The sequence below is a fragment of the Leucopleurus acutus genome (assembly GCF_964270905.1).
Source record: "Leucopleurus acutus genome assembly, chromosome: 6".
NCBI classification, from domain to species: domain Eukaryota; kingdom Metazoa; phylum Chordata; class Mammalia; order Artiodactyla; family Delphinidae; genus Leucopleurus; species Leucopleurus acutus.
The window spans coordinates 46,271,120-46,297,125 of NC_139149.1; the positions used below are offsets into that span (position 1 = coordinate 46,271,120).

At 37.2% G+C, this 26,006-nt stretch overlaps 1 protein-coding gene across 6 annotated transcripts in view; it reads left to right on the forward strand.

Annotated features, from left to right (window-relative positions):
• PKP4 (plakophilin 4) overlaps nt 1–26,006 on the forward strand; it is a 252,594-nt gene that overhangs the window by 140,473 nt on the left and 86,115 nt on the right. For all 6 annotated transcript variants that reach the window (XM_082841001.1, XM_082841005.1, XM_082841003.1 and 3 more), the window contains exon 4: nt 25,133–25,167. In XM_082841001.1, the coding sequence (XP_082697127.1) occupies nt 25,133–25,167 (35 nt within the window). The remainder of the gene's footprint in view (nt 1–25,132; nt 25,168–26,006) is intronic.

The window sequence follows — 26,006 nt, forward strand, 5'->3', positions numbered from 1 at the left end:
TGTATGATCTCGCATTGCTGTACTGGAGTTCCAAGAGGCTTGGTAGTTTCCAGGATGTGTACTAAAAGGACCTAGTGGCTTATGAGGTTGGAAGAGTAAAGCTGGCATTAGACTGTGGAGAACCGGGAACCAGGTGATGATGAGTGTCACCTTCATTAGGTCTGTAAAGGAGACAGGTTGAAACACACTGCTCTAGTTAGAAGCAGTTGTCCTGATAGTGTAGGGTGTAGGTCAGAAAGAAGAGAGGCCAGGCAGCAAGACAGGAATCTATTACGGAATCTTAACGGTTATGAGTAAGGGGGGTTTCTTTATTCAGTGAACTCTGGTTGGAATGATAATTGATCCACTTTGATTGCCCTTCTCCCGTCTCATGTTGGATTCTCATGTATTCTTGATGCCCCCAGCTAAGTGCTAACCCGTTCGTACAGCCTTTCCCACAGTTCTCCAGGAAAGTCATCTCTCTTCATCCGAACTCTCATAACTGTTCCTCTCTGCCTGTATTAGCCTCCTATGAGGAGCTAAAGCTCACCGCAGCCCTGGCACAGTGCCTGGGGCTCAGCAGGCAGGCACCCTGCTAAGTGTTCATTGAATAAATAATGAAACTTAAGCCCAGTGTGATTTAAGTTCCTCAGGAAAGGATGCTTTACCATTAGGTCACCTACTTGGCATTCACCCTTTCTCATATCTGCCTTCTTCACACGTTTCAGTGTGCTTTTCGGTGGACCTTAAGAAGAACTCTGCTCCGTGACCACCAGGTTTACACACTGGCAAGAGCCCATTAGAAAACAGTGTTAGTGAAGGGAGCACAGGTTTTTATTGTGTCACTTGAGAGATCCCCCTTGTGCCTGTCAGTCCCCACCATCAGTCTCAGAACCAGAATCTAAAGATACAGAAAATAGCTCTCAGACCCCAGCCCTCTTTCCCATCAGCCATTTCTGATTTGCTGAAGGAAAATTATAAGTGCGATCACTGCTTCCAGCCAGGAAACTTCCTTTGGATTCAGGTTCTTCTTACATGGGAGTAAGTTTAGTCAGCAAGATGGGGGATTTGAAAACTGGTTATCTTTCGTATTGTTTGATGTAGATCCTATGTCAGAGTTGGTAAGGTGATCTGTAAGACTTTATTTTTCCTAGTCCAGATATGATCTCAAAGGGTAAAGAAAAGCATACTTTGATTTACTTTTTCAGTTGTCCAAAGTTCTTGCCATGTTGGCCTCACCCTGTGAAGAAGGAGTAGACAGTGGCATGAGGTCCTATTTAATTAATGACTCTAATATTGTACTAAATAATATACTGTAGAGCCCTCTTCCAAATGGCTCTAAAGCCCAGCATTTCGGTTTCCTCACACTTGCAGTACCAAAGATAAATTTTTAACCCTGCCGTGACGTGTTCCCATTTTACAGTACGGAAACTGGGCCTCTGCATGTATTTATTTAGGAAGTGTCCTAAAAGGTGAGCTGCACAGCTGTCTTTGGCAGTTCATTTGCAATATGCCTTGCTGAGAACGTTAAAAAAAATCTTAATGATTAAAATGATTGCTAGGTGTTCTTTTTTTAACATCTTTATTGGAGTATAATTGCTTTACAATGGTGTGTTAGTTTCTGCTTTATAACAAAGCGAATCAGCTATACATATACATATATCCCCATATCTCCTCCCTCTTGTGTCTCCCTCCCACCCTCCCTATCCCACCCCTTTAGGTGGTCACAAAACACCGAGCTGATCTCCCTGTGCTATGTGACTGCTTCCCACTAGCTATCTATTTTACATTTGGTGGTGTATATAGGTCCATGCCACCCTCTCACTTCGTCCCAGCTTACCCTTCCCCCTCCCCGTGTCCTCAAGTCCATTTTCTACTTCTGTGTCTTTATTCCTGTCCTGCCCCCTAGGTTCTTCAGAACCATTTTTTTTCTCTTTAGCGTCCATATATATGTGTTAGCATACGGTATTTGTTTTTCTCTTTCTGACTTACTTCTTCACTCTGTATGACAGACTCTAGGTCTATCCAACTCACTGCAAATAACTCAATTTCGTTTCTTTTTATGGCTAAGTAATATTCCCTTGTATGTATGTGCCACATCTTCTTTATCCATTCTTCTGTCAATGGACACTTAGGTTGCTTCCATGTCCTGGCTATTGTAAATAGTGCTGCAATGAACATTTTGGTACATGACTCCTTTTGAATCATGGTTTTCTCAGGGTATATATGCCCAGTAATGGGATTGCTGGGTCATATGGTAGCTCTATATTTAGTTTTTTAAGGAACCTCCATATTGTTCTCCATAGTGGCTGTATCAATTTACATTCCTACCAACAGTGCAAGAGGGTTCCCTTTTCTCCACACCCTCTCCAGCATTTATTGTCTGTAGATATTTTGATGATGGCCATTCTGACTGGTGTGAGGTGATACCTCATTGTAGTTTTGATTTGCATTTCTCTAATAATTAGTGATGTTGAGCAGCTTTTCATGTGCTTCTTGGCAATCTGTATATCATCTTTGGAGAAATGTCTATTTAGGTCTTCTGCCCATTTTTGGATTGGGTTGTTTGTTTTTTTGATATTGAGCTGCATGAGCTGCTTATAAATTTTGGAGATTAATCCTTTGTCAGTTGCTTCATTTGCAAATATTTTCTCCCATTCTGAGGGTTGTCTTTTCGTCTTGTTTATGGGTTCCTTTGCTGTGCAAAAGCTTATACGTTTCATTAGGTCCCATTTGTTTATTTTTATTTCCATTTCTCTAGGAGATGGGTCAAAAAGGATCTTGCTGTGATGTATGTCATAGAGTGTTCTGCCTATGTTTTCCTCTAAGAGTTTTATAGTGTCTGGCCTTACATTTAGGTCTTTAATCCATTTTGAGTTTATTTTTGTGTTTGGTGTTAGGGAGTGTTCTAATTTCATTCTTTTACATGTAGCTGTCCAGTTTTCCCAGCACCACTTATTGAAGAGGCTATCTTTTCTCCATTGTATATTCTTGACTCCTTTATCAAAAATTAAAATGATTGCTAGGTTTTCTATTAACGACTCTTTGGAAGTAGTGACTCTAAACAAACTAGCAATAAAAAAAACCCATTTCTAATATGATTTTTATTTGTTTTATTTACTGCAAAAATGCATTAATAACACAAGTAATAACACCAGCAATATCAGTATATAATGATCCTTAATCTGGAATTGATGGTGCTTGTACCCAAAGATGATATATCAGACCACGAATAATCACTGAAAATTGAGAAACCCTGAAGGGGAGTTATGGGATTAGTTAATAGAGAAGCTACAGACTTTCTGCCTTTGTACCAAGTACACTATAGTTACCTGTGCATTTAATAGTCATCTATTTTAATATTTCACCTGATTAAAGATAGGCTGTAGAAATAGTCAATAAATTATATCTTTTCTGTATTTGTACTGAGTATAGTATAGATATTTATATATTTAATTTTTTACCTCATTTAAAGTGGGCCTTGGGATCAGTTAATAGAGAAAATACTGATTTTCTGCATTTGTTTTTAGTGTACTATAGTTATTTATATATTCAGTATTTCACCTCATAGGAAGTAGGGCGTGAAATCAGTTTATTGAAAAGTTACAGCATTTCTGCATTTATACTGAGTACATTATATCTTATGTACTATGCACTATGCACTATTTAATATTTTACCTCTCCACATGTATTTGGAACATTTTTAGAAAACACAAAAGCCAACAATGGAGTGAGGGAATTGGGGCAAAGATAAAATAAAGACTAGAAAAATAAGATGAAGCCAAGGTTAAAATAGTATACAAAATATATGTTGTCAATATTGCACGCATTGGCTTAAAGTAGAGAGCCAGTTTGGCTCTGAGTGTCCTGGTAGCCAGGCTAAAGAAAAAAACTCTAATGAATTACATGATTCAAAGTGTCTGGAAGATAAAAACAAACCAGGTTGCTCAGGAGGATTTACTGTCCCTGGGGCTGAGACTTGAGTGGTTTCTCTTGTGAGTTGCTGTTGAGAGCACTGCGTGATGAGGCAAACAGCGTCCTCGGTAGTTTCTAAATTATAAAATCAGACTCACAGGCGTTCTTTCTTTTGTTGTTAAATACAATATAAATGGATGGAAAAGCAGCTTAGCTAAAAGCAGTTCTCCAGGAGGCCAATTCTGTTGCTCCAGTTTGGCGGGAGGATGATAGTTAGCATATGCAGATGGATGGATCCATTTCGGGTTCTCCAAGCAAGCAGCATGCCATGATGACTTCTGTCTGCAGAGCTTTTTAGAGTCATGGGTGGCAGTGGGTACCAAGATGTGAGAGGTCCTGTGTTGCAGGTCACCGTGCAGGTGCACGTTGTGCATGCCTTAGCGACAGAAGCAGAGGTATGTACGGCGCATCTCAGGAGAATCTCATAGCACAGGCACCTCAGAGGAAAATAATGCCCTTTAAACCTCTTGCACCCCATGGGCTAAGCAACAACCTTCAAATCCAAATTTTGATGAACGTAGGATTTATTCTTTTTCTCTTTGCAGTATCATCCATGGAGTGTTGCTCTCACCTTAGCCTGCTTTAGACTTCACTGGATGGGGTGGGGGGGGGGGGGTGACAGCAGGGGACTTCCCCTGCCTACCTACACTCCCAAGGGCACAGAAGGGGACAAGTGTGGCCAAAACAGCATTCTCACCTTTTAACTGACTGGAGTTACATAATGCTCATTTTAGCCAATTTGTAAAGTTCAAGAAAGTATAAAGAGAAAAATCGTAATTCTACCATTCAGAGATAACCACTTTATTTTTAGGTCTGGTTTATTGAAGTGTAATTTACTTACAGTAAAATTCACCCTTTGTAGCATACAGTTTTATGATTTTTGGCAGTTTGGGATGTAGTTGTATAACCACCATCATGATTGAAATGTAGAACATTTCCATTAACCCGAAAAAAGAGGCAACCACTTTTTTTTTTTTTTTTTTTGCGGTACGCGGGCCTCTCACTGTTGTGGCCTCTCCCATTGAGGAGCACAGGCTCCGGACGCGCAGGCTCAGCGGCCATGGCTCACGGGCCCAGCCGCTCCGCGGCACGTGGGATCTTCCCAGACCGGGGCACGAACCCGCGTCCCCTGCATCGGCAGGCGGACTCTCAACCACTGCACCACCAGGGAAGCCCGGCAACCACTTTTTAAAGTTTGCCACATTTCATTCCTTTCCAAAAAAATTTAAGTGTGAGATAACTCCCTTCGGCCAACTTTTTATCTCATTCCTAAAGTCCCACTTTGATAGCCAGTTCTAACTTTTAATGGCTCCCACCTGTCTGAGGAATTCTCAAGGAGAAAAGTAGCTTGGAGATGCACCCAAGGGATGCTAATTTAGCGGTGGTTAGAGGTCACTACAGCCTTCCCATGGCAAGCTGCACTCGGTGGGTGTAGGGGACTTGGCCAGGGGAACTACTAAAAGGCACAGTCTTCAAGTGTACAAGACATGGCCTGCGTTGCGTGTTTCATCCAAGCAGAGACATTACACTAGTGGTTCAGCTGGGGTAACAGAAACTGTGGAAGGAGAAGAAAATATAATTCAAATTGAAAAGTCAGTAAATATAAATACGATCATCTCAGAATTCAAGAAATTGGGTAACAAAACTGTGGAAAGAGAAGAAAATATAGTTCAAATTGAAAAGTCAGTAAATATAAATACGATCATCTCAGAATTCAAGAAATTATTTCTGAAATTTTACAGTACAGAATTTCAAAACTATTTCTGATAACAGGCTTAGAATCTTACCATTGCCCAGAAACAGAAACTTCACTTCTCACTTACTTCTAGGTAAGTTGTAGGTGGTAAAGGAGAAAGTTTATTTCTTTGGGACACAGATATTGGTTCCACATATTTTATCTTGTAAGTAAATCATAGCTTGTCTGCTCCTTAAGATGAAGCACTAAATTTTCATTTATATTGAAGTACAAAAGAGATACTTAAAAGATGGACCTTTTATTAATTGTAGAAAACACTAATGACAACTTTTGGAATTGAAACTTAGTTTTAAATTTTTGTTTTGATATTTTGCACATTGTTTTAAAATTTGTTTATGCCATTTGGAAGCAGTTGGCCCCTTCACATTGTCTGTCCTTTAGCTGACTGCCATTGGTGTTAGGAAGTTACGGTAGACCCTGAGAAAAATCCTGTCCATGTCTATCAACTGAATGAGGGGGGAAATGGGTGGCAATATTAAAATTAAATAACTTCACACTCTTCCTAAGATTATCTCTCCCTTTTCAGTTAGTTTAAAGCTCTGCTAAAATAGAATTCTTTATGGTTTCAGAAAGGTCATACAATCTTGACAAATAGTCTTCTTATTGCCATTTAAGAAAAGAACTCTTATTTTTTAACGAAAAGATTTGATTCCCTACTACCATTCAGACTATTTTTGTTTGTTTGTTTGTTTGTTTTTTACATTTTATAGGATCATCTACTAGTGCCCATCAGGCTTCCATTGATACTATTAAAAATTCTAAAAATGCCGTAGGACTGACAGTAGCCAAAAAGCCTTTTTCATGGGTCAGGTCTTTTCTTCAGCAAATATTTTTAAGTCATTGTGAAATAAACTTTCTTCTCAAATGAAACATTCTTTAAAAATGAAGAGTCTTTACAAAGATTGAATGTTTGTGTTTTGACAGCTTATTACTTATTTAATGTACTGCTTCAGGAGGATGCTTGATAAAGTTCTGTCCCTTTGACCTTCAGTGCTCTCACTGGCCGAAACCTGAGTTTTTTAAATAATAGTTTTATTGAGATATATTTCATATATCATAAACTTCGTACTTTTAAAGGATATGATTCAGTATTTTTTAGTATATTCATAGAGCTGTGCAGTCATCACCACTATCTAATTTTAGAACATTTTCACCATCCCAAAAAGAAATCCTCTACCCATTAGCACTCCTTCCCCATTTTTCCTTTCCCCACCCCAAGCCCCTGAGAACCAATGATCTATTTTCTGTCCCTATGGGCTTGCCTCTTCTGGACATTTCCTATATATGGCATCATACAATATATAGCCTTTTGTGACTGGCTTCTTCAACTTAGCATGATAATTTCAAGGTTCATCCATGTTATAACATGTATCAGTTCTTCATCCTTTTTTATTTCCAAATAATATTCCAGTGTATGGATATACCACATTTTGTTTATTTTTTTATCACCTAATGGGCATTTGTGTTGTTTCCACTTTTTGGTAATTGAGAATAATGCTACTATGTCTCAGGTTTTAAGAGGGGAAAATCCCAAGGGTTCTGCTCCAGGCATTCTTAGTTTGGGGCTGGGGAGGGCACTGAGAGTAGTAAGGATTCCCCTTAGCCTCTCTCTCCATCCTCCTACTCCCTCACAGGGGCTCACCTTCTTTTCTTTCTCCTTTGCTCTCTGTTATGGTAAATCCTTGTATATTGCTGAGCTAGCTGAGTTAGTTTTAAGTGCATAGTAGGTAAACTATTGGGGAGTCCTCTTATGTTTGTCAGAATATAGTTCATCAGATTTCCTTTCTTAATATTGTATTTGGTCACTAGTGACTCTTAATAGTCAAACAAATAAAAGCTCTTTATGTTCATTTGGAATTCAGACTAAATGAAGAATAAACTATTTGATATTTGAATGTAATTATCAGAAACCCTCTCTGGGATCTCTACAGTGAATATTTATTACATGGATGCTCTTCTGAGCAAATTTAGTGACACTGAATGTTTATGATGCAACTCTCCTGTGTTAACACAGTAAAGAGTAACACATCTGAAAGATACAAATGAGTCTGTGGCTGACCTGCATCTCTCCAGAAGTCATTTTCTGGAGCAGTTTGCTCAAGCACAGTTCTTCCAAAAAGCATTTTAATTGCTACTGCACATTGCCATTGTGATCACAAGCCTGTTTCATCTGGGGCATACAAATCCACCTGGCAACTATCTCTACACATTTGAATTAAACTTACATAAACTAAGTCTTATGTAGGGCATGAGCCCAAGGTAATTCAACCAGTATTCCATTAAGGTAACCTATTTTAACCTAAGAATGTGACCATGTTGAATTTGAATTTTAAGCCAAGTAGTCTTCATAAATATTAGAATCTTTTATGGACCTAGAACATTATACAACAAAATGTCTTAATCATAGTGAATAAATATTTCAAAATGAATTACCTGTTTCTTAAACTGAGCATTTTAAAATGTTAAGTTGGAGATATGGTTAGAAGGAACCACAAAAAGAGATCAAGTTTATAGTTCAAAGTTTATAGCATGAAAGTTTCAGATTAAGACTATTTTAATACACTTGGTTAAATACAGAGGCAGCCCAACTGTATGAATTTTCCTAATTAATGAAGAGGAAAATACTTTTTAAAATTCAGAAGCCCGTGCATCTGAAATATATGTACCATGCCATTATTTAATTATTTATTAAAGAACTGTTTTAATTAAAATAACAATATTTCATTTTCTGTAATTTTTCATAGTTTGCATTCTATAATTACTATTCCTAAAATATGTAACAGTGATGAATTATTGAATCAATACAAGAATTATATTACTAGTCCCAACTCTTAGTCATTAGGTTTTTTTTAACCATGTATATTTTGATAAATTATAAGGTAATTTACACAGGCTACATAGTATATATCAGGATGCTTTTTGGAAAAATTTATCTTTACTGCTTTATAGGAATTAATAATTACTTTAATCCTATATTTTCTTATTACTTATTTTGTACTTTTTAATCTATATCTTGAGAAATGTGAAAAATACTAAAAAGTATAGAGAATGATATAACAAAAATTTAAGTACATCCCAGAATTGAAAAGCATTGATAATTCATCATTTTGGCTTTTTTATATAAAAATATATTAAACATAAAATTCAAGACCTCTTTGCCCCATTCTCCCTTCCCAATAGGCATTAACTAGTATATAGTCTACTTTGTGTACTTTTTTATAATATACATACATCATATACATCCATGGCCCATGTTTTGTGTGCTTTTTTAACATACACAAATGGTATAATCTATGTGTCATTACGCATCTTGATTTCTCTACTCCGTGTTTGAGATTTATTCATATTGATATGTGTAGATCTAGTTTATTTTTTAACTGCTGTTATATATTTATGTCATAGAATATTAAACTGTTTGTCCATTCCCCTATTGAAGAACATTTAAGTTCCACTTTTAAGTATTTTAAGTAATGCAGCAGTGAACATTTGGAGACTTATCTCCTGGTTTACATGTGTGAGGTTCTAGAAGAGGTATCATTAGAAGTAGAATACTTCAGGCATAATGAATGCATGTTTTCAATTTTTCTAGATCTTCCTGAACTGCTTTCTCAGGTACCTCAACAATTGCACCCTCTCAAGCAGTGTGTGAAAAAGTTCCAGGTTCTCTCTCTTTCTCTCTCTTTTCTTTTTGGCCAACATTTAATATTACGCAGGGTCTTTAAATTTTACCAATCTAACGTTATGTCATTTTACTTTGCATTTTCTTGATGACTAGTCAGGTTAAATATCTTTTCATATCCTTATGATCCATTTGCATTTCCTCTTCTGGTCATATCCTTTGCCCATTTTTCTAATGAGTAATTTGGTTTATTTATTTATTTATTTTTTGGTTCTATCATTAGTTTTATCGAGCTGAAATAACTCTGGGATATATCAATACATCTAAAATAGTACAGGCCTTGGTACATCACAACAGAAAGTATACCATATTAATCTATTTTTAGAATATAAATCTTTAGTATGATGACAAGTATGTAGGAGAAACAACCCTCTATATATGTGATATATAATAATGGATCTCAAATTCTCCAAATCTGCCCAAACAGATGATACTAACATTCCTTTCTCTTTCTATGTCCACATTTCCTTTAGTGACTGCATTTATTTTCTTCTGCAAAGGTTTATGATGTCTTCTCTAAATTCACTCAGTAAATAGTTATGCCGTTGCTTTATTGTAGAGATACAAAGATACAGAAGCCTGGAATTTCCAGTCTAGTAGAAGGGAACATTGTGTGTAATTTAGCCATATGACAAAGTACCTTAGTAGCCGCATAAAATATATGTCTGTATTTTATTATGTTTATTTTTGAAGAGCAGTGTGCTGATCAGATTACATTGTCCTGGCTCTATCCAGGGAGGCCTTGCTTTGGTGTCTTTGATTCTCATATCCTTAGGTGAAAATACTTCTTTGTAATTATATTAGAGTAGCCATTGAGCACTTTTGATATAATAAACATTTGTGCGAGTCGATGTTTTATACCCATTATCTGCTTATTGTTCAAGGGTTTCCACGAGGTTTGTTTTTGTGTTTTAGTTTGCTTTGGTTTTTATTATTATTGTACACCTGATTTTAACATTAAGATGATATTTTCTCCTAAAAATAGTTTTATTCTATTGGTTTTCCACTGGGGTGTCAAGAATTCGTTTGAGAAGGCTTAGGCAACCCACTTACCTCCACTCCACCGCTCCAGACAGACACAGTCTGTATCAAAACTGCTTGCTATACAAAGACAAGTACAAAACCCCTAGCCCCCAGCCCCATCTCCACTACCACTATTTTGTCTCTCCTTCGTAGAAACTTTGGCGTGGCTTCTATTTTCTGTTTTTGGTTGATCACAGACATGTTACAAGAAGTCATGTAGGTATTAATTCAAAGATTCTAGCAAACAATCTTGAAAAACATTGCCACTAATGTACTCTCTGCAGTTCATTATTTGGGATGTTGGGGGGGGGGCAGTTTGCCATTCCTTCATCTAATTCCTTTACTCTCCATGAAATAAAGGAAGGTTGGTGTTAAGTTCCCATTCTCATTACCATTTGGCAGGTTAAGGACACAGAGGGGAAAGACTGATGTGTGTGATGAGATGTTTCCTCAGCCCTTCAGAGATATACTACTGTATACGCTCTAATCCAATGATGTATAGAAAAGGAAATTGGAAATGTGATTATCCACCTAAAAGTGAGAGCCATCCATTAGTGCATTTTTAGCCGTTAATCAGCTTGCCATAAAAATGAACATGGCATGTCTGCCAAGGGCGGGGAAAAACAACTGACAAGTTTGCCAGACTTTGTAGTGACTAAATTGTTATTATAGCTATCCTCCCTGAGGCTTCACAATCTATTTAATAACAAATCAATCTAATCTGGTTTTTGCATAGATTTTTCTGCCCTGCTGTTGTGTTACTCCCCAGTTAAATAGGGAGAAAACCACTCTAAAACTGAAGAGGGAGAATGCCTGTAGGCTACAGATTTTCATAGCTTAAAAATGTTATATTAAACAATTACACATTTTAACCACTGTCAGATAGTTTAGATACAACATTTGGTTTGCATTATTGGACTGCTTATAAGCCAAGGAGGAATGTCTTTAGGGTATACTTGTTTATTTCTTCTAGCCTTTTTTTAATTGGAAAAGAACAAATAACAGCCAATTATTCTAGGATCCTGTGATCTGTTGTTTCTGCTTTAGAACACGCCAATTAAAGGTTGATCTACCCCCAGCTTTAGTTACATTATCAATAATGCGGCTATTTGAGCCACAGAGAAAATTCAAGCAAAATTATCAATGATCATCTAAGAACTGGTGCTTAGGAAGTACAAAATACAGGGTTATATCTATTTCCAGAGGAGCATTAGCAAAATAATTTTCAGTAAAGACTTATTTCTAAATAGTAAGTAAAACAGTATTGTATTCCTTATGAACATAGATACAAAGGTAGAAACTACTATTGACCAGAGTAGTACATTCAAACAAAGTCTAGAAATTAAAATCTTGGGTGAGTGCAACCACTGACAAAACAATGTATCTACATCAGTAATCATCAATGGCTGTTAAAATCTTTAGCTGAAGAAATGATGAGAAACTTTACAATAAATGGATCAGGCTGACAGCACCTGAACTCACTGATCTAAGATAGATGTTCTACAAAACAAAAGATAGTCAGAAATTTTGGCCTTCTGAAGTGATGCAATGGGAAGTGCATATCATCACCTAGGATGCATTCTTGCCTCCAGATTGCTCAACCATCTAGATACAAGTAACAATTCATAGGAAATCAGAGACAGAGGAACAGGTTAAACAACATTTTGTTGATGCCTTAGTTAGATCCAGTCTATTGGGAATTTTGCAAGGCAACTGAAATCGTTTCAAACAGGGAAAAAATGATGTAAGAGGGAGGGTAAGACTGCATGAAAAGAAATTTTTAGAGACATAACAACCAAATAAATACAATGTGTAGACATTGTTTTGGTCTTGATTCAAGCAACTGTTTTTAAAAATTCAAACAGGAACTTTGAATACTGACTAGATATTTGTTGATATGAAGAATTTTACTGGTAATTTTTTTAGGTGTGATAATGTTATTGTGGTTATAGTCTTTTAAAAGTCTCTATATTTAGAGATACCTCTAAAGTAATAAGATGCCTGAGACTTGGTTCAAAATAATCTAGTAATGCACAGAAAACAGTGGGTAAAAGTATAGATGAAGTAAGTGTTGACCACATGTTCCCTTTTATTTGTTGAAACTGGGTGATGAATCCATAGGGGGTTCATTATACTGTTTTCTTTTATATATCAGTGAGTGTGTGTTTTAAATGCTGTATAACAAAAACTTTAAATATTAAATAATCCAGCTCTTAATTTTCTGACTGAAATTTTGGTTAAAACTTTTTTTTTCATTTTTATAAAGTTAAGAAGGTCATATTTTTAAAAATCTGAGTGGTAGATGTTTTCTTCAATAGTTCAAATGAAGAATATTTATTTAAGTTAAATTAGATTATGAATCTACACAGTATGCTCCATATACTTTGTAATGCCTTTTCCGTCAATAATGTTGGCTCACTGTGGCAGTGAACGCGAGAGGGAGCAAAGAGGGGAAAGCAGGATAAAGCAGACCAACCCCTTGTGTCACGTTGTGAACCACTGTTCCTCTTTTCATTCATATTTCTTAAAAGAAGAATGCTGGGTATTAAAGCTAGGAATTTAACAGTCTTGTCCAGCCACTTGTCCATTTGCCGTGGAGAGTGCCTGAGCAGTGTTTACGGCTCACCCATTATACATCAAGAATTCTGTGTGAAGAGACTTTACTTTCCATTGTCATTGTTGTCATTCCTTCTCATTCATTCTAACAGGCCTTTTTCCATTTCATTCCCCTATTCAGTAGTTTGGAAACCCTGCATAATTATGTGTGGGGGGATAATAGAGAAGAGAAGGAAACAGGGTGGGAAAGGGGATGTGGGACAAATTAGGGATCCATGAGAGCTTTCAGGGGAGATTTAAAGCATTCTAGAAGCACTTTGCTGGGTTCGTTAAGTCTTACTACCTAGAAGCCTAGCATATGCTCCGCCAAATTTTGACTGTATCCTTATGCATCCATTCTTCTTCCTGGACAGTTATTGATGATGCGGGGTCTGTACTCTACCCCACATGTGAATTCATTACTCCTTCAGCACTAAAACAGCTATTTATGGTGCTGGACCATGAATCAAGAGCTGAAAATGCTATTACAGGGAGAAGCGTTATTTTTCTCAAAAAGCAAAGCAGAACTTTAAGAAATATATCATGTTCTTCCTTTTCACACTCATAATGAAAAGTTTCCTCAGAAATTACAGAAACTTTACTGTTTATAATAAATTTTTAATAAAATCTTCTGGGTAATCAATGGACAGAAAGTGAATATCATTCTTTAGACACACACCAGATTTGATAATGTCTGTATATGAGTATCAAAGAATCGTATATGAATATATCATTTGCTTTTGAATGCCTAAATAATCAGAGTGGTCGGTACACGTTTAATAAAACATTTAATTTTATGATATCTTAAAGTTGCTTTTAAGTGAATTTTTATATAGGCTTTTCAGAGCATTTTACGTCCTAAATAATATTCAAAATGAAATTGTATGCATCATAAACAGAACTATTTATAAAGAGGAATTTTATAGGTTTGGGATGTCAGCCAGTGTACATCTTACTATAGATCTCTACAGCTTAGTCCCATGTTAACTCTGTGCTCCATCTCCCGTAGAGCAAGTAGAAAAACAGGACCCTCGCACTGCTTCTTACCAGTGCCAGCTTTATTTAAAAATGTACGATTTGAATTGTTTTACATATTTCTAAAAGGAGTATATTTGTGTGTGCTCTTTCTTGTTTTTTTTATCTTAAATTTTAAGAAATGTTTTCCTTTTCTGTTTCTTTGCCTTTGGAAGAATTTGAAAGAACAGAAATGAGGGAGACAGTAGCATTTTGTAGACCTCAATACAAATAATTCACAGTGGCCCATCTATTCTGAGGCTTGACCCTTTGCCTAAATAGCATCCTAAGTTATGGCAGAATACTTAGGAAAGAGAGTTTGGTTTTGTATTTAGTCATTTTACTATTTTCATCTCAGTTGCTTTCACTCTTTCAAATGTCATCTGAAATGTTAGAAAACCCTTCTATTCTGATTTCTACTTCTACTGGTTGGAGTACCTGTTGTGGAATGGGCTTAAACAGAAGTCATGCTTCCTGTATAATTTATGGAGATACCAGAGGGAACTGTTTGTCTCATTTTTGTCTTGTATGACATTCTTTTTAATCTTCCCCTTCCCATGTGGTCCTCTGGATCTTTTATTCATAGATTCAAAGCAGTAACACAAAATGCTTTTGTCAAAGAATATTTAACATCTTCTAAAATGTGTGTTCACCTCTAGTCCCTATTAAACAATTCAAGTTACTTGAATTGTTTAAAGAGCTAATCTGATATTTCCTGTTCCTTTAACGTTTTTGCTGTGCATCAAGTACATAACTTTCTCTTTCAGAGACTGGCTGTAATATTATTTATTTTTATCTTACCTTTTCCTGGAATCCATTTTAGACAGATGTTATAAGGGTGCAAAAATATGGTAAAGTGGCATGAGGGAGGAGTGGAATGAAGAACTGAGTAAACAAGGGTGACGACAAAATAGAGCCAGTCATGAGACCAAAAATGTTCACCACCGTGTTCAGTTATACATTTTACTCTAAACTTGCTAGCAGCCAGTGGAAAACCAAGATCGCACTTTTATACCACCCTTTGCTGTTCCTCATTATTTTTTAAAGACTGAAATTGTAAAAGCATATTCTGAGCGCGTGGCCAGTTTTTTCAGGTGAGGTGTCACTGAGCAAGGAGTATGTGGGTCCGACTGTAAGCCTCTGAGCTTTCCCGTGTTCCATGAAGCCTCAGGCCTGCCTTCCTGCAGCCGTCTTGCTTGTTCCTTCTGTTGGTCACCCAGGTGATGGTGACAAGTGAGTGCAGGTGGACGGGCACATATCCATCACCATGCATGGAAGGGAGCTCAGGGCTCATGTCCTGTTGCTGATGGCTCAGGAGCAGCTGCATTCTACGTGAAGGACATCATTTTTAATTCAAGTGCCTTTTCTTTAACCTCAGTGTCACCTTCAGACATAAAAATAATTATGAAAAGAGAGCCTTTGCCCTGTCTCATTCTTTGTGCCTTGCTCAGTTCAAATTACAGGCATATACCATTTTCAGGGGCAATTCAAAACCGTAACACATTAAAAATAATAATAAACTACAATTATGGACATGTTGTCATGGTTTCACTTTTCCTGACTGCCGGTATCAAGTGGTCCTTTGGCAGGAAGAAGGAAATCAGTCTCCATCCAATAGAAAATTTTCTATGGTCTGAGAGCACAATAAAGAGGACACAGAAAGGAGCCTCAGTCCTGAAAAATCATAAATTTGGACTAAGAGCTTTTGGTATTGTTTTTGTTCAGATTGATTATGAATAGACAATAAGTAAATTTGGAAGAGGCTCCCAAAAATGTAGTAAAATACTAAGAAGGATTGCTTTCTAAGTATTACTGCTAAAATACCCTTATTATCTAAAGGCTAGTGATTTGTCAAACTAGGGTCCTCAGAGCCCCTTAGGAAAAATAACGTGGTGGGTAGGGATAGCCGTCTGCCTCCCAGCTCCCCTCCTCTCCTTCAGCCAGGCAGAGCCGTTCACCATCATCGTCTGTGGTACATATTAGCCTTCCCGTCTTTGACTTACTGAAATAGCCTAGTGGAAGGATAGCTATCCACAGCTGTCTCAGGAAGAATAATCGTAATGTATTTAATTTTGTCTAATTGCTCTAGTTCTGACAGTAAGACAGAGAGTACGTCTCTGTTTAATGTAAAGGATTTATTTCTTAGTTAATTCTTTTTTTTAAAGATAGATTTTATTCATTTAAAAAAATTTTTTTAGTTTATTTTTGACTGCGTTTATTTATTTTTGGGTCTTCACTGCTGCACACGGCTTTCTCTAGTTGCAGCGAGCAGGGGCTACTCTTCTTTGCGGTGCACGGGCTTCTCCTTGAGGTGGCTTCTCTCGTTGCGGAGCACGGGCTCTAGAGCACAAGCTCAGTAGTTGTGGCTCGCGGGCTCTAGAGCGCAGGCTCGGTAGTTGGGGCGCACGGGCTTAGTTGCTCCATGGCATGTGGGAGCTTCCCGGACCAGAGCTCGAACCCGTGGCCCCTGCATTGGCAGGCAGATTCTCAACCACTGCGCCACCAGGGAAGCCCTTAATTATTTCTTATCTAACTAAAAGGGAGAGATTAGGTCCTTGTTTCCCAAACATAAGAAAAACAGAACTGTTAAAACCTGTCAGTTTCCTATTGTTAGGTGGTATGAGTTCTCGGAACATCAGAAGATGGCTCATGGCATTAGAGAGCCCTTGATTCCATCTTAGGCTTCTAGACCCCACTTCTCACCATGCTAATTATGAGTATAAAATGAACTCAAGAACATTCTTGCCGAGGTCAAGGGGAGGAGAAATTTGACCTGCTTACATGGTGAATGCTTGAAAACCTGGGACTTTCACAGGCATTATCTTCAAAAAGTGCCTTTCTCAAGCATGAATCCAAGAGCACTCAAGAAAGCTAAACCACAGAATGAGCTTTACCCAGCTCAGAACTCACAAAAAACTAACGGAATATTTTACAAATGCATTAACAGAAACTGGGTAAAGTTTTAAACGTACTAATTATACAAGGAAAGTCAAAGCAATACTAGATAGAAATTTTAAAAGACTTAAAAGTGTGGTATGATGTTATCGCCGTATCATAATTTAAGATTTAATTATAATTAATGAAGATAGAGAAATTTAAGTATCGGATAGAATGGGTTACTCCGTTAAGGGAATTTATTTTAAATTTTATCTGGTAGCACTCCAGATAGAGACCAAAAGTTGAGACTCATTAGTAGTTATTTTGCCAGATTCTGGCTGAGAAAATCCTAGGTGCATAATAGGAGATCTGGAGTGACCTGTGGACTATGCAGCCTAGCTTTCATACCTAAGAAGATTCTGAAGCAGTTCATTAAAAAGTAATCTGTAATGCCTAGAGGATAGCTGGGTAGTAAGTAATTTCAATATGAATTAATCGCCTAAAATAAAAACCCGAACAAACCAACTTTTTCTTTTTTAACTGAGAAACGGACCTTGGAATCAAGTGAAAGGTAGACTTATAAATATTAGAGCAATGGATTACAAAGGCAGTTATAACAAACCAATAATGAGCTGCCGGAATTTTTTTGGTAATGGATTTAGAATCCAGAACATTTGCTAATGGAATAACTTCAGTTAGTAATGAATTGGTGGAGAAAGGGAAAAATGCATTTTGGAATTTATTCCAGCTACTTACTGAGATTTCATCTGTAAGCACGTGGTAGTTCTTAAATTCAAGAGTTAACATGTGCAGAAGAAATACAGAACTTTTTTTTAATTGAAGTATAGTTGGTGTATAATATTATATAAGTTACAGGTGTATAATACACTGATTCGCAATTTTTAAAGGTTATACTCCATTTACAGTCATTATTAAATACTGGCTATATTCCCTGTGTTGTATAATATATCCTCTTAGCTTATTTATTTCATACATAATAGTTTGTACCTCTTTATCCCCTGCCCCTATCTTGCCCCTCCCCTCATTCCTTTCCCCACTGGTAGCCACTGGTTTGTTGTCTATATCTATGAGTCTGTTTCTGTTTTGTTATATTCACTAGTTTGTTGTATTTTTTAGATTCCTCATATAAATGCTATCATGCAGTGTTTGCTTTCTCTGTCTGACTCATTTCACTTAGCATAATACCCTCCAAGTCCATCCATGTTGCTGAAAATGGCAAAATTTCATTCTTTTTATGGCTGAGTAGTATTCCGTTGTATATATGTATATATACACCACACATCTTCACTGTTGAATTTCTGTACCACAAATTTCTTAACACAATGATTTTTTTAAAATAAAACAAAGTGAAACATTATCCAGTGTTGATGGACATTTAGGTTGCTTCCATATCTTGGCAATTGTAAAGAATGCCACTGTGAACATTGGGGGTGCATGTATCTTTTCGAATTAGTGTTTTTTATTTTTTTTGGATATATACCCAGGAGTAAATTTCTTTGTCATATGGTAGTTCTATTTTTAGTTTTTTTGAGAAACCTCCACACTGTTTTCCACAGTGACTGCACCAATTTACATTCCCACCAACAGTGTACAGGGTTCATTTTCTCCACATCCTCTCCAGCATTTATTGCTTGTGTTCTTTTTGATGATGGCCATTCTGACATGTGTGAGGTGACATCCTATTGTGGTTTTAATTTGCATTTTTCTGATGATTAATGATGTCAAGCATTTTTTCACATGCCTGTTGACCATCTGAATGTCCAGAAATACAAAACCTTTGCGTGGAACTCAACATTTATGGTCAGAGCTCAAAATAGTAAAACTAATAGGAAAGTCAAGAGTAAAACGTCAGGCCAGCAATGTACACATACAGTTTTGAAAATATTTATAGTAAGATTAGTGAACATATGATCAATGAGAGTTCGTCTGTTAATTACCTCTGTTCAGTAAAGGAAGATCACCTAAGGGTCATTTTAGAAAAATATTGTGAAATAATATGTTGCAATAGTGAAATACATAGATTATGTAATGCTGCTAAATTGGGGTGATTTAAACAACCATTTGAAGAGACTGTCATAATACACAGGGGAGACCTGACATGTCAGGTTTATCTGCACATGTGGACTATCATATTGATGGTCCCCCAAACTGGCTGATTTCTAGCACTTTATAATTTTTGATCTGTGGGAACTGAAGCAAATTCTTGAATATAACAGTACATTTCACATTGCTACATACCTCTTCCCTCGGAGCCTTCATGTTCAAATTCCTACCTGGGTAATCCTAATACCAATTTACCTCATTTTCATAGGTAAGTAGAAGGAGAGCTGGGTCTTGTTTTCGTTTTAAAAGACAAATGTTTCACACTTTGGGTTGTTATAGATATGCGAATGCTTCTTCAATCATAACACTGCTGGACTCATCAGAGTACTCTCTTACAGGTTTCTGCCTTTCAAAAGTCTCTTGACACCTTGCCTTTGAGGGGCATGTGATCCAGTGGGGGAGTCACATGCGTACTGTAATGAGTAGTTACAAGACAATTGTGAGCATGCAGAAGGCAAAGGCTTTGCCTCTTGTCACCATTATACCCCAGCCTCTAACAATGTCTGGCACTCAGTAGATGATCAATAAATATTTGTTGGATTGATTCCTATAATATTTACAATAGACATCTTTTCTATAAGATGTAGAAAGAGCCAAAATCTCCTTTGTAGAATGATTGAAACAATTTCTAAAATAACACAGTATTAGCCTTAATAAAGAACAACCCAGGGCTTCCCTGGTGGCACAGTGGTTGAGAGTCCGCCGGCCGATGCAGGGGACACGGGTTCGTGCCCCGGTCCGGGAGGATCCCACATGCCGCGGAGCGGCTGCGCCCGTGAGCCATGGCCGCTGAGCCTGCGCATCCGGAGCCATTGTTCCTCAATGGGAGAGGCGACAGCAGTGAGAGGCCCGCGTACCGCAAAAAAAAAAAAAAAAAAAAAAAAAGAACAACCCAAAAAGTTAAGGTCAGCTATCATTTATTTAGCATCCTATTCAATGCTGGTCGGATGCAGACAGAATTAAGACACAATCTTTACCCTCAAGAGAGCCATAGTCTGATAGTGGAAACAGGTAAACAAATCCTGCAATTACAATCATATGAAAAACAAAACTCGAGATAGATTAATGGGTACATTTTTCATGTCAAGGAAGAAGTGATCAACTTTCATCAAGCTAATTCTCGAAGGATGATTAGTGCTCACCAGAGAGGACGCTGTGGAGGGTGTGTGGTCTAGACAGTGGTACACGCCTGTGCTCTATTTATAAATCAAATAGTTTCTAGAACATTCATTCCAGTAATTCCTGTCCTTTAATGCCAAGTGAAATTGAATTTGGTTTTGGCTGTGCTTAATTTTTTGAACTACTAATAAGGGTTCACATATATATGGCTGTGTGTGTATAAAATTTCTTAACACAATGACTTTTTTTAAATAAAGTGAAATAACTCGGATTCTGTCCCAATTCAGTGTATCTTATAGGAGAATAATGACAGTAACTTGCGCTTTACTAGTGATAGAAAGAGCCCCATCTAGACCAGGGAGAAGGTGAGGGAAATGACATGGTAAAGTTACTGTGTAGCTCCATCAGATTCTCCACTCCCCCGTCCCCTACTGTTTACCTACTGCTGTCCACTTAAGCTCACATCTGGCACAGCAGGAAATCAGGAGGAAATTGAGTAGTGACTTAATTAAGTAGACCATTTTCCAAAGATATTCCTGTTATTAAGTGATACAAAGTGAAGGTAAACTTAAAGAGTGTTCCATTTCATGGGTATATGACATATGTATTGTTACACTGTACCACATATACCATTCTGGAATTTGTGTAATTCCGAGTTTCCAGACTGTGTTCCTACACATTCTACCCCCAAAATAGCATTGGAAGCGTGAAGCAGCCTGGTACGTGAGGAAACTGCAAGTAATTAGAAGTGCCTAGAATGTAGGTTTGTGTGGGAAAGGGCAAACGGGAAGGAACCAGGTGGTGGAGGGCCTTCTGTGCCATATGAAGATGTTTGAGTCTCTGCCATACTAAGATGTTTGAAATTTACCCTGTAAGGATCTGTTGTGCGTTAGCATCAGGAGAATTTAAGATTTGAATGTTTTCAGATTTGAAAAATCACTGTAGCAGCAGCCTGGAAGAGAGCCTGAAAGGATGAGAAATCAAAGCCAAGCAGACAAGTTAGGAGAGAGACTGAAAGAATGATCCAGCCAAAAGACAATGAGAGGATGAAGGCCCGAACAGTGTCCTTGGTGGTAGGGATGAATTCAGAAGGTGTATGTTTTGAGTGAGCGCCATGTGCCAGATACTGTCGTAGGTTCTGGAGGCGTATCTGTGAACAAGGCAGACTTCCCTGCCCTCGTGAGGCGGGCAGGGTAGGGGAGACAATAAAATGACTCCATGTTCTTCAGTGTGAGTGACTAGGTGGTGATGATTAAATGGGAGTTCGTTTGGGGGAAAAAAGGGTTTTAATGTGTTGAGTATAAAATGTATTATATCCAGTGTGCACTTGGAAATACAGGTAAAGAGTTAAGGAGTGAGGTTTCAGCGCTTTTCAGAGGGCCTGTTTGCATTTGTTTTCAGTCATAAAACATCAGTCAGAACTTTCAGCTACAAACGGTAGAATCCTCTGGCTTGTATAAGCAGGAAAGGAACTTACCAGAAGCTATTAGGTGTCAACTTTCAGAAGCTCCAGGAAGCCCAGAGAGCCAGATTCTGAGTCGGGGTGTCCAGGGCCAGTGCCCCCGCTACTGCTTCCCGCGGTGCCACCGCCTCCCCTCACATGCCTCCTTCTAGACCCTAGGTCACTGGCCAGCTCTCTGGCTGCAGAGGAGTGTGAGAGGCTAGTTTTCTCACATATAGCATGGGATGTCAAGATAAGGGGGGTTTGGGTTTCAAAGACAGCCATAAATATTCAACAAAGGTAATTTTGCCTCCATTTATGTCTATGAATGAAAAAATATATAATTTCTTAAGTGTACAGAATTTTGTAGTGATTTATTGCACTTTTCTCATGCAACACTGTGATGAAGACATGGTGTCTTCGTTAAAACAAAACTAAGATTTTTTTCACATTAAAATGAATTGCCTTGATTTATTAATTTGCAGATGAGCTTGCTCCTAACTGCTGTTCACTATCTAACCAAACAGTCCCAAACTTATAAATGGATTTCATTCTAGAAGCTTGTTGATAATTAAGTTATTGGAAATTGTGAATACATCTTCCCACTGAAACAGAGTTATTGTGGATGATCCCATTCTTGTATTTTAAAATGTTTCACATTCCAGTGGAAGATCCTAGAACATAAACTGCTTGGCATCTTCAGATGAGAAGTGAAAGGGAATGGGATGGAGTCATTCATGGCCACAGTGCCTGTAGACACGTTGTAGACATTCAGTAAAAGTTGGGGAAGTGTTTCTAGGAATAGTTTGGCTGGAAGGAGAGAGGAAAGAAGGAATATGCCTGTGTCTAATGTGGAGCTTCCTCTCATTTTATTGTTCCAATAAAAGTGACTTAAAACATTCAGTGACTTAAAACAGCATTTCAAAACTGCACATATTTACTGCGCGATCCCTGAATCCCAGAGTGGTGAACAATTTGAGAATCATATAAAGTAAGTGGTTCAGAAAGAAATAGACTGTTCTGAATAACATATAATGACCAGCTATCACACAGAATTGTGGAATCAGTGTGAAGGTAAACGGGCTGAATATATAGTCTTCAAAATGAAACTTTTGCTTATTTTTAATCCTCAATATTAACTTATTTTCCTAGTGATTTCTGTTGTTTGTCTAGAATAGAGTAGGGAAAAATAATTTTAACGGAGACTTCCCCTTGCCTTCACCTAGGAATACTTTATTGTATTTTGATGACCAAAGGCCTTTTCAGCAGCAAAACTGCTGGTTGCCTGATTGTCATGCAATGAGGCTACTGGAATTTCCTACCTGGAGTGGGAGAGAATAATTTGACCTGTTCGAACAAAGTAGTAAGTCATAATTTACATACACCTGATCTTTCAGAACAGTGAAGAACCCGGTATTACTTTTTCACAATGTGTGTTACAGCAACAATGTGTATTAAGCATCTTCTATGTGCCAGGCAGTATGCTGGGCACTTGACCTAAAGAGATGCGCAAAACAGCCACAACCCTTGCCCAATTTGAGCAGTTAAGATGAATTATATTCTGTGATCTATAACTTCAAGAATAAAAATCTTGTAAACATATTTCATTAAAGTTTATGTAAATTTCAATCAGAAGATAACAGACTTTATCACTCCCAAGAAACTTGAGGTATATTACACAATTCTGGATGAGTTTGATTTACCATGTATTTTAATATTGACAAAAAATATGAACATGTTAATAGGAACACAGTTGGGTAATAGCAACCTCAGTGATTAGAAAACTGATTTAGATAATAGAATTAAATAATAAAAACATATTCAAGAGGAATTGAAATTCAGTCTGGGAAACCACTTTTGAAGTCATAAGAATGTGATGACCTATCTTCAGGAACAAGACAGATGTGCCCTTATTGATACTTGACCAGATTTTCATCTTTTTTTCTTCCCCATCAGTCCCTTTTGAAATCAGTTAGGAGTGCATCAGGTACAGGAACATGACCGGAGTGCTGAAGATTAGCATTAACTGACTCCATTCACTGAGAGCATGCCCCCCTGCTTGCAGCTAGTTCAAGGTCCTGGAATGTGAGCTGCAAGGCCTGTGGTGACAAAAAGGCAAATCACAGACAAAATTGAAGTTCAGGGAATTCTTACTGAATCTAGAATTTTTAACCAGCAAGAGTTTCATTAGCCACTTAATGACTTGGGGGGGAATATCAAGCAACTAACAAGTACTTAAAATCTTACACCTACGGCACTGAAAGGATGTCCCTTTCTTTAAGTTACAGAGTTTCCTTAAGCCCAAAGTCACATACCTTTTCAATAAACTTAATAAATACTTCCAAAATACTTCAGTATGTGTTTGTTTCTGATTTCCAGGAAAAAAATACAAATGTTTAAAAAGGAAAAAACTCCTTTTAGTTGTACCCCACAGAAATAACTGCTAGCACTTTGGTTTTTACTTTTCTAGGTTTCTTCCTAGGCATATTGTGTGTGTGTGTGTGTGTGTGTGTGTGTGTGTGTGTGTGTAATGCAAAAATGGGATCACAAGCTATTCTACTATATAGCACAGTGGTGAGAAGCCCTGACTTTGAAATCAAACCATCCTGGGCTTGAATCCCAGCTCTTCCAGTTACTAGCGTAAGACTTTGGCCAGTTTTTTTTATCTGTAAAGATAATAATGTACCTATTCGTTAGGTTGTTGTGAATAATATAAAGGAGATAATATATGTGAGGTACTTACTCTGACATTTAATAAATGCCTAATAATCCAGCCTCTTGTACCTTTGTTCTACCACACCATCCCCTAAGCACCATGCTTTCCCGTATTGAGTATTTTAAGTGGGGGAGGGGGACCAGGGAGGCACAGATATGTTTTTATGCACAAATTTTTAAAATTGGTACTCTATAAACCAAGAAAAATATACAGTTAAAATTTTCTCCTAGCTTGTAAAACCTTATATTTTGATATAAAGGTTTAGGATATTTAAATTTTATAAGGCAACATTCAGTTCAAAATGACCCTGTTAACTTATGTGTCTATTATAACATCTAGGGCTTCTTTTGAAAATAAGTAAATTGAATGAACTTCTTAACAGCCTTTTTGGTTCTTTTTAATGTATATGTTGTACAGTATAATGTATATGTTGTTTTAATTTATATGTAGTTTTCATATTAGTTATTCCACACGAAGCAGTGTAGTACTTCATATAAGTACTATGAAGGTCACAGTTAGTTGTGCTATTGTATTTGTCTTATCCAAGGAGAATCATACTTTTTATGTCATTTTGTAAGTCGTTTTACAACTTTATAAGTCATTTTATAACTTGCCTTAATTTCCAAGAAATACAGTTTTGTCCCAAATTGATGTGGAGGGTTTAATACTGTCTAAAAATTAACTTAGAACAGTCATTTTAAATTTTGTTTGAGGTCTTTATACTTTTATATAATTAAATGTGAAAATTAAATGTCTATATGCAAAAGAAATCCAAAGTTAAATTTTATGACAAAGGAAGTAAATGTTCCATTTTTTTTCCTTCTTTTTCTCTAGCTCAACTGAGAAGTCATTTCCTTGGAGATCAACAGGTATGAGTTTTTAATCATATAAAATATCTTCCTTTAGTTTTGCACAGACAGAGCCTGCTCTCTTAAATTACTACTTCTTGGTGAAATCAGCCAAGCAAAGCCTTTAATAGTGACAATATTGAGCTACTTTGCTTTGAAGTAGTACTTTCTTAATATGCTTAATTTTTTTTAACATACTTGAATAGATTTATATATGCCAGCTGTAAAGAAGTTAAAGCACTGGGCATCAAAACATTTTTAATATCAATTCAGTATCTGAATTTTTTATCATAAAGAAATACAGGGATGCCCTCCCAAAGGTTTTTGTATAATCTGGGATATCAGTTATATAAGTCAAGGTCTTTCCTTTTACAGTGTTTCTCATACTCAAGAGAAGAGTTGCCTGAAGTGTTCATTTTCCTTATGTATCCAGATGTAGACCACCTGATAGCTTCTAAAATAGTCTGGAAGATTCTAACATAGTCTCTTTATCTCTTCTTCTTACCCTAAATTCACCTCATATCAAGGATGAATTGCATTGAGGAAAGTGTCTGCCACTTTCACAGATGTTCGATATCTTCATACTCAGTCTTCACTCATTAAACGCTTCCTGAGTAGCCACATCATGAGCCAAGTACTATATGTGTCATTGGTCAGACAGTGTTGGGTTCCACACACATATGCCCCCCACCTCCCTCACCTCTCGTAATGTAAAGGACAGTGCCAGCAATGTGTGAATGCTAAAATAGGCCTTGATATCTGAATACTTCGGCACTTTTTAAGCAAGGTTTGAATTGAGTAAAACTTAAATCACCAAATGCCTGGTATCTGAGTTTACCTGAACCTGGGCACCAGGATTC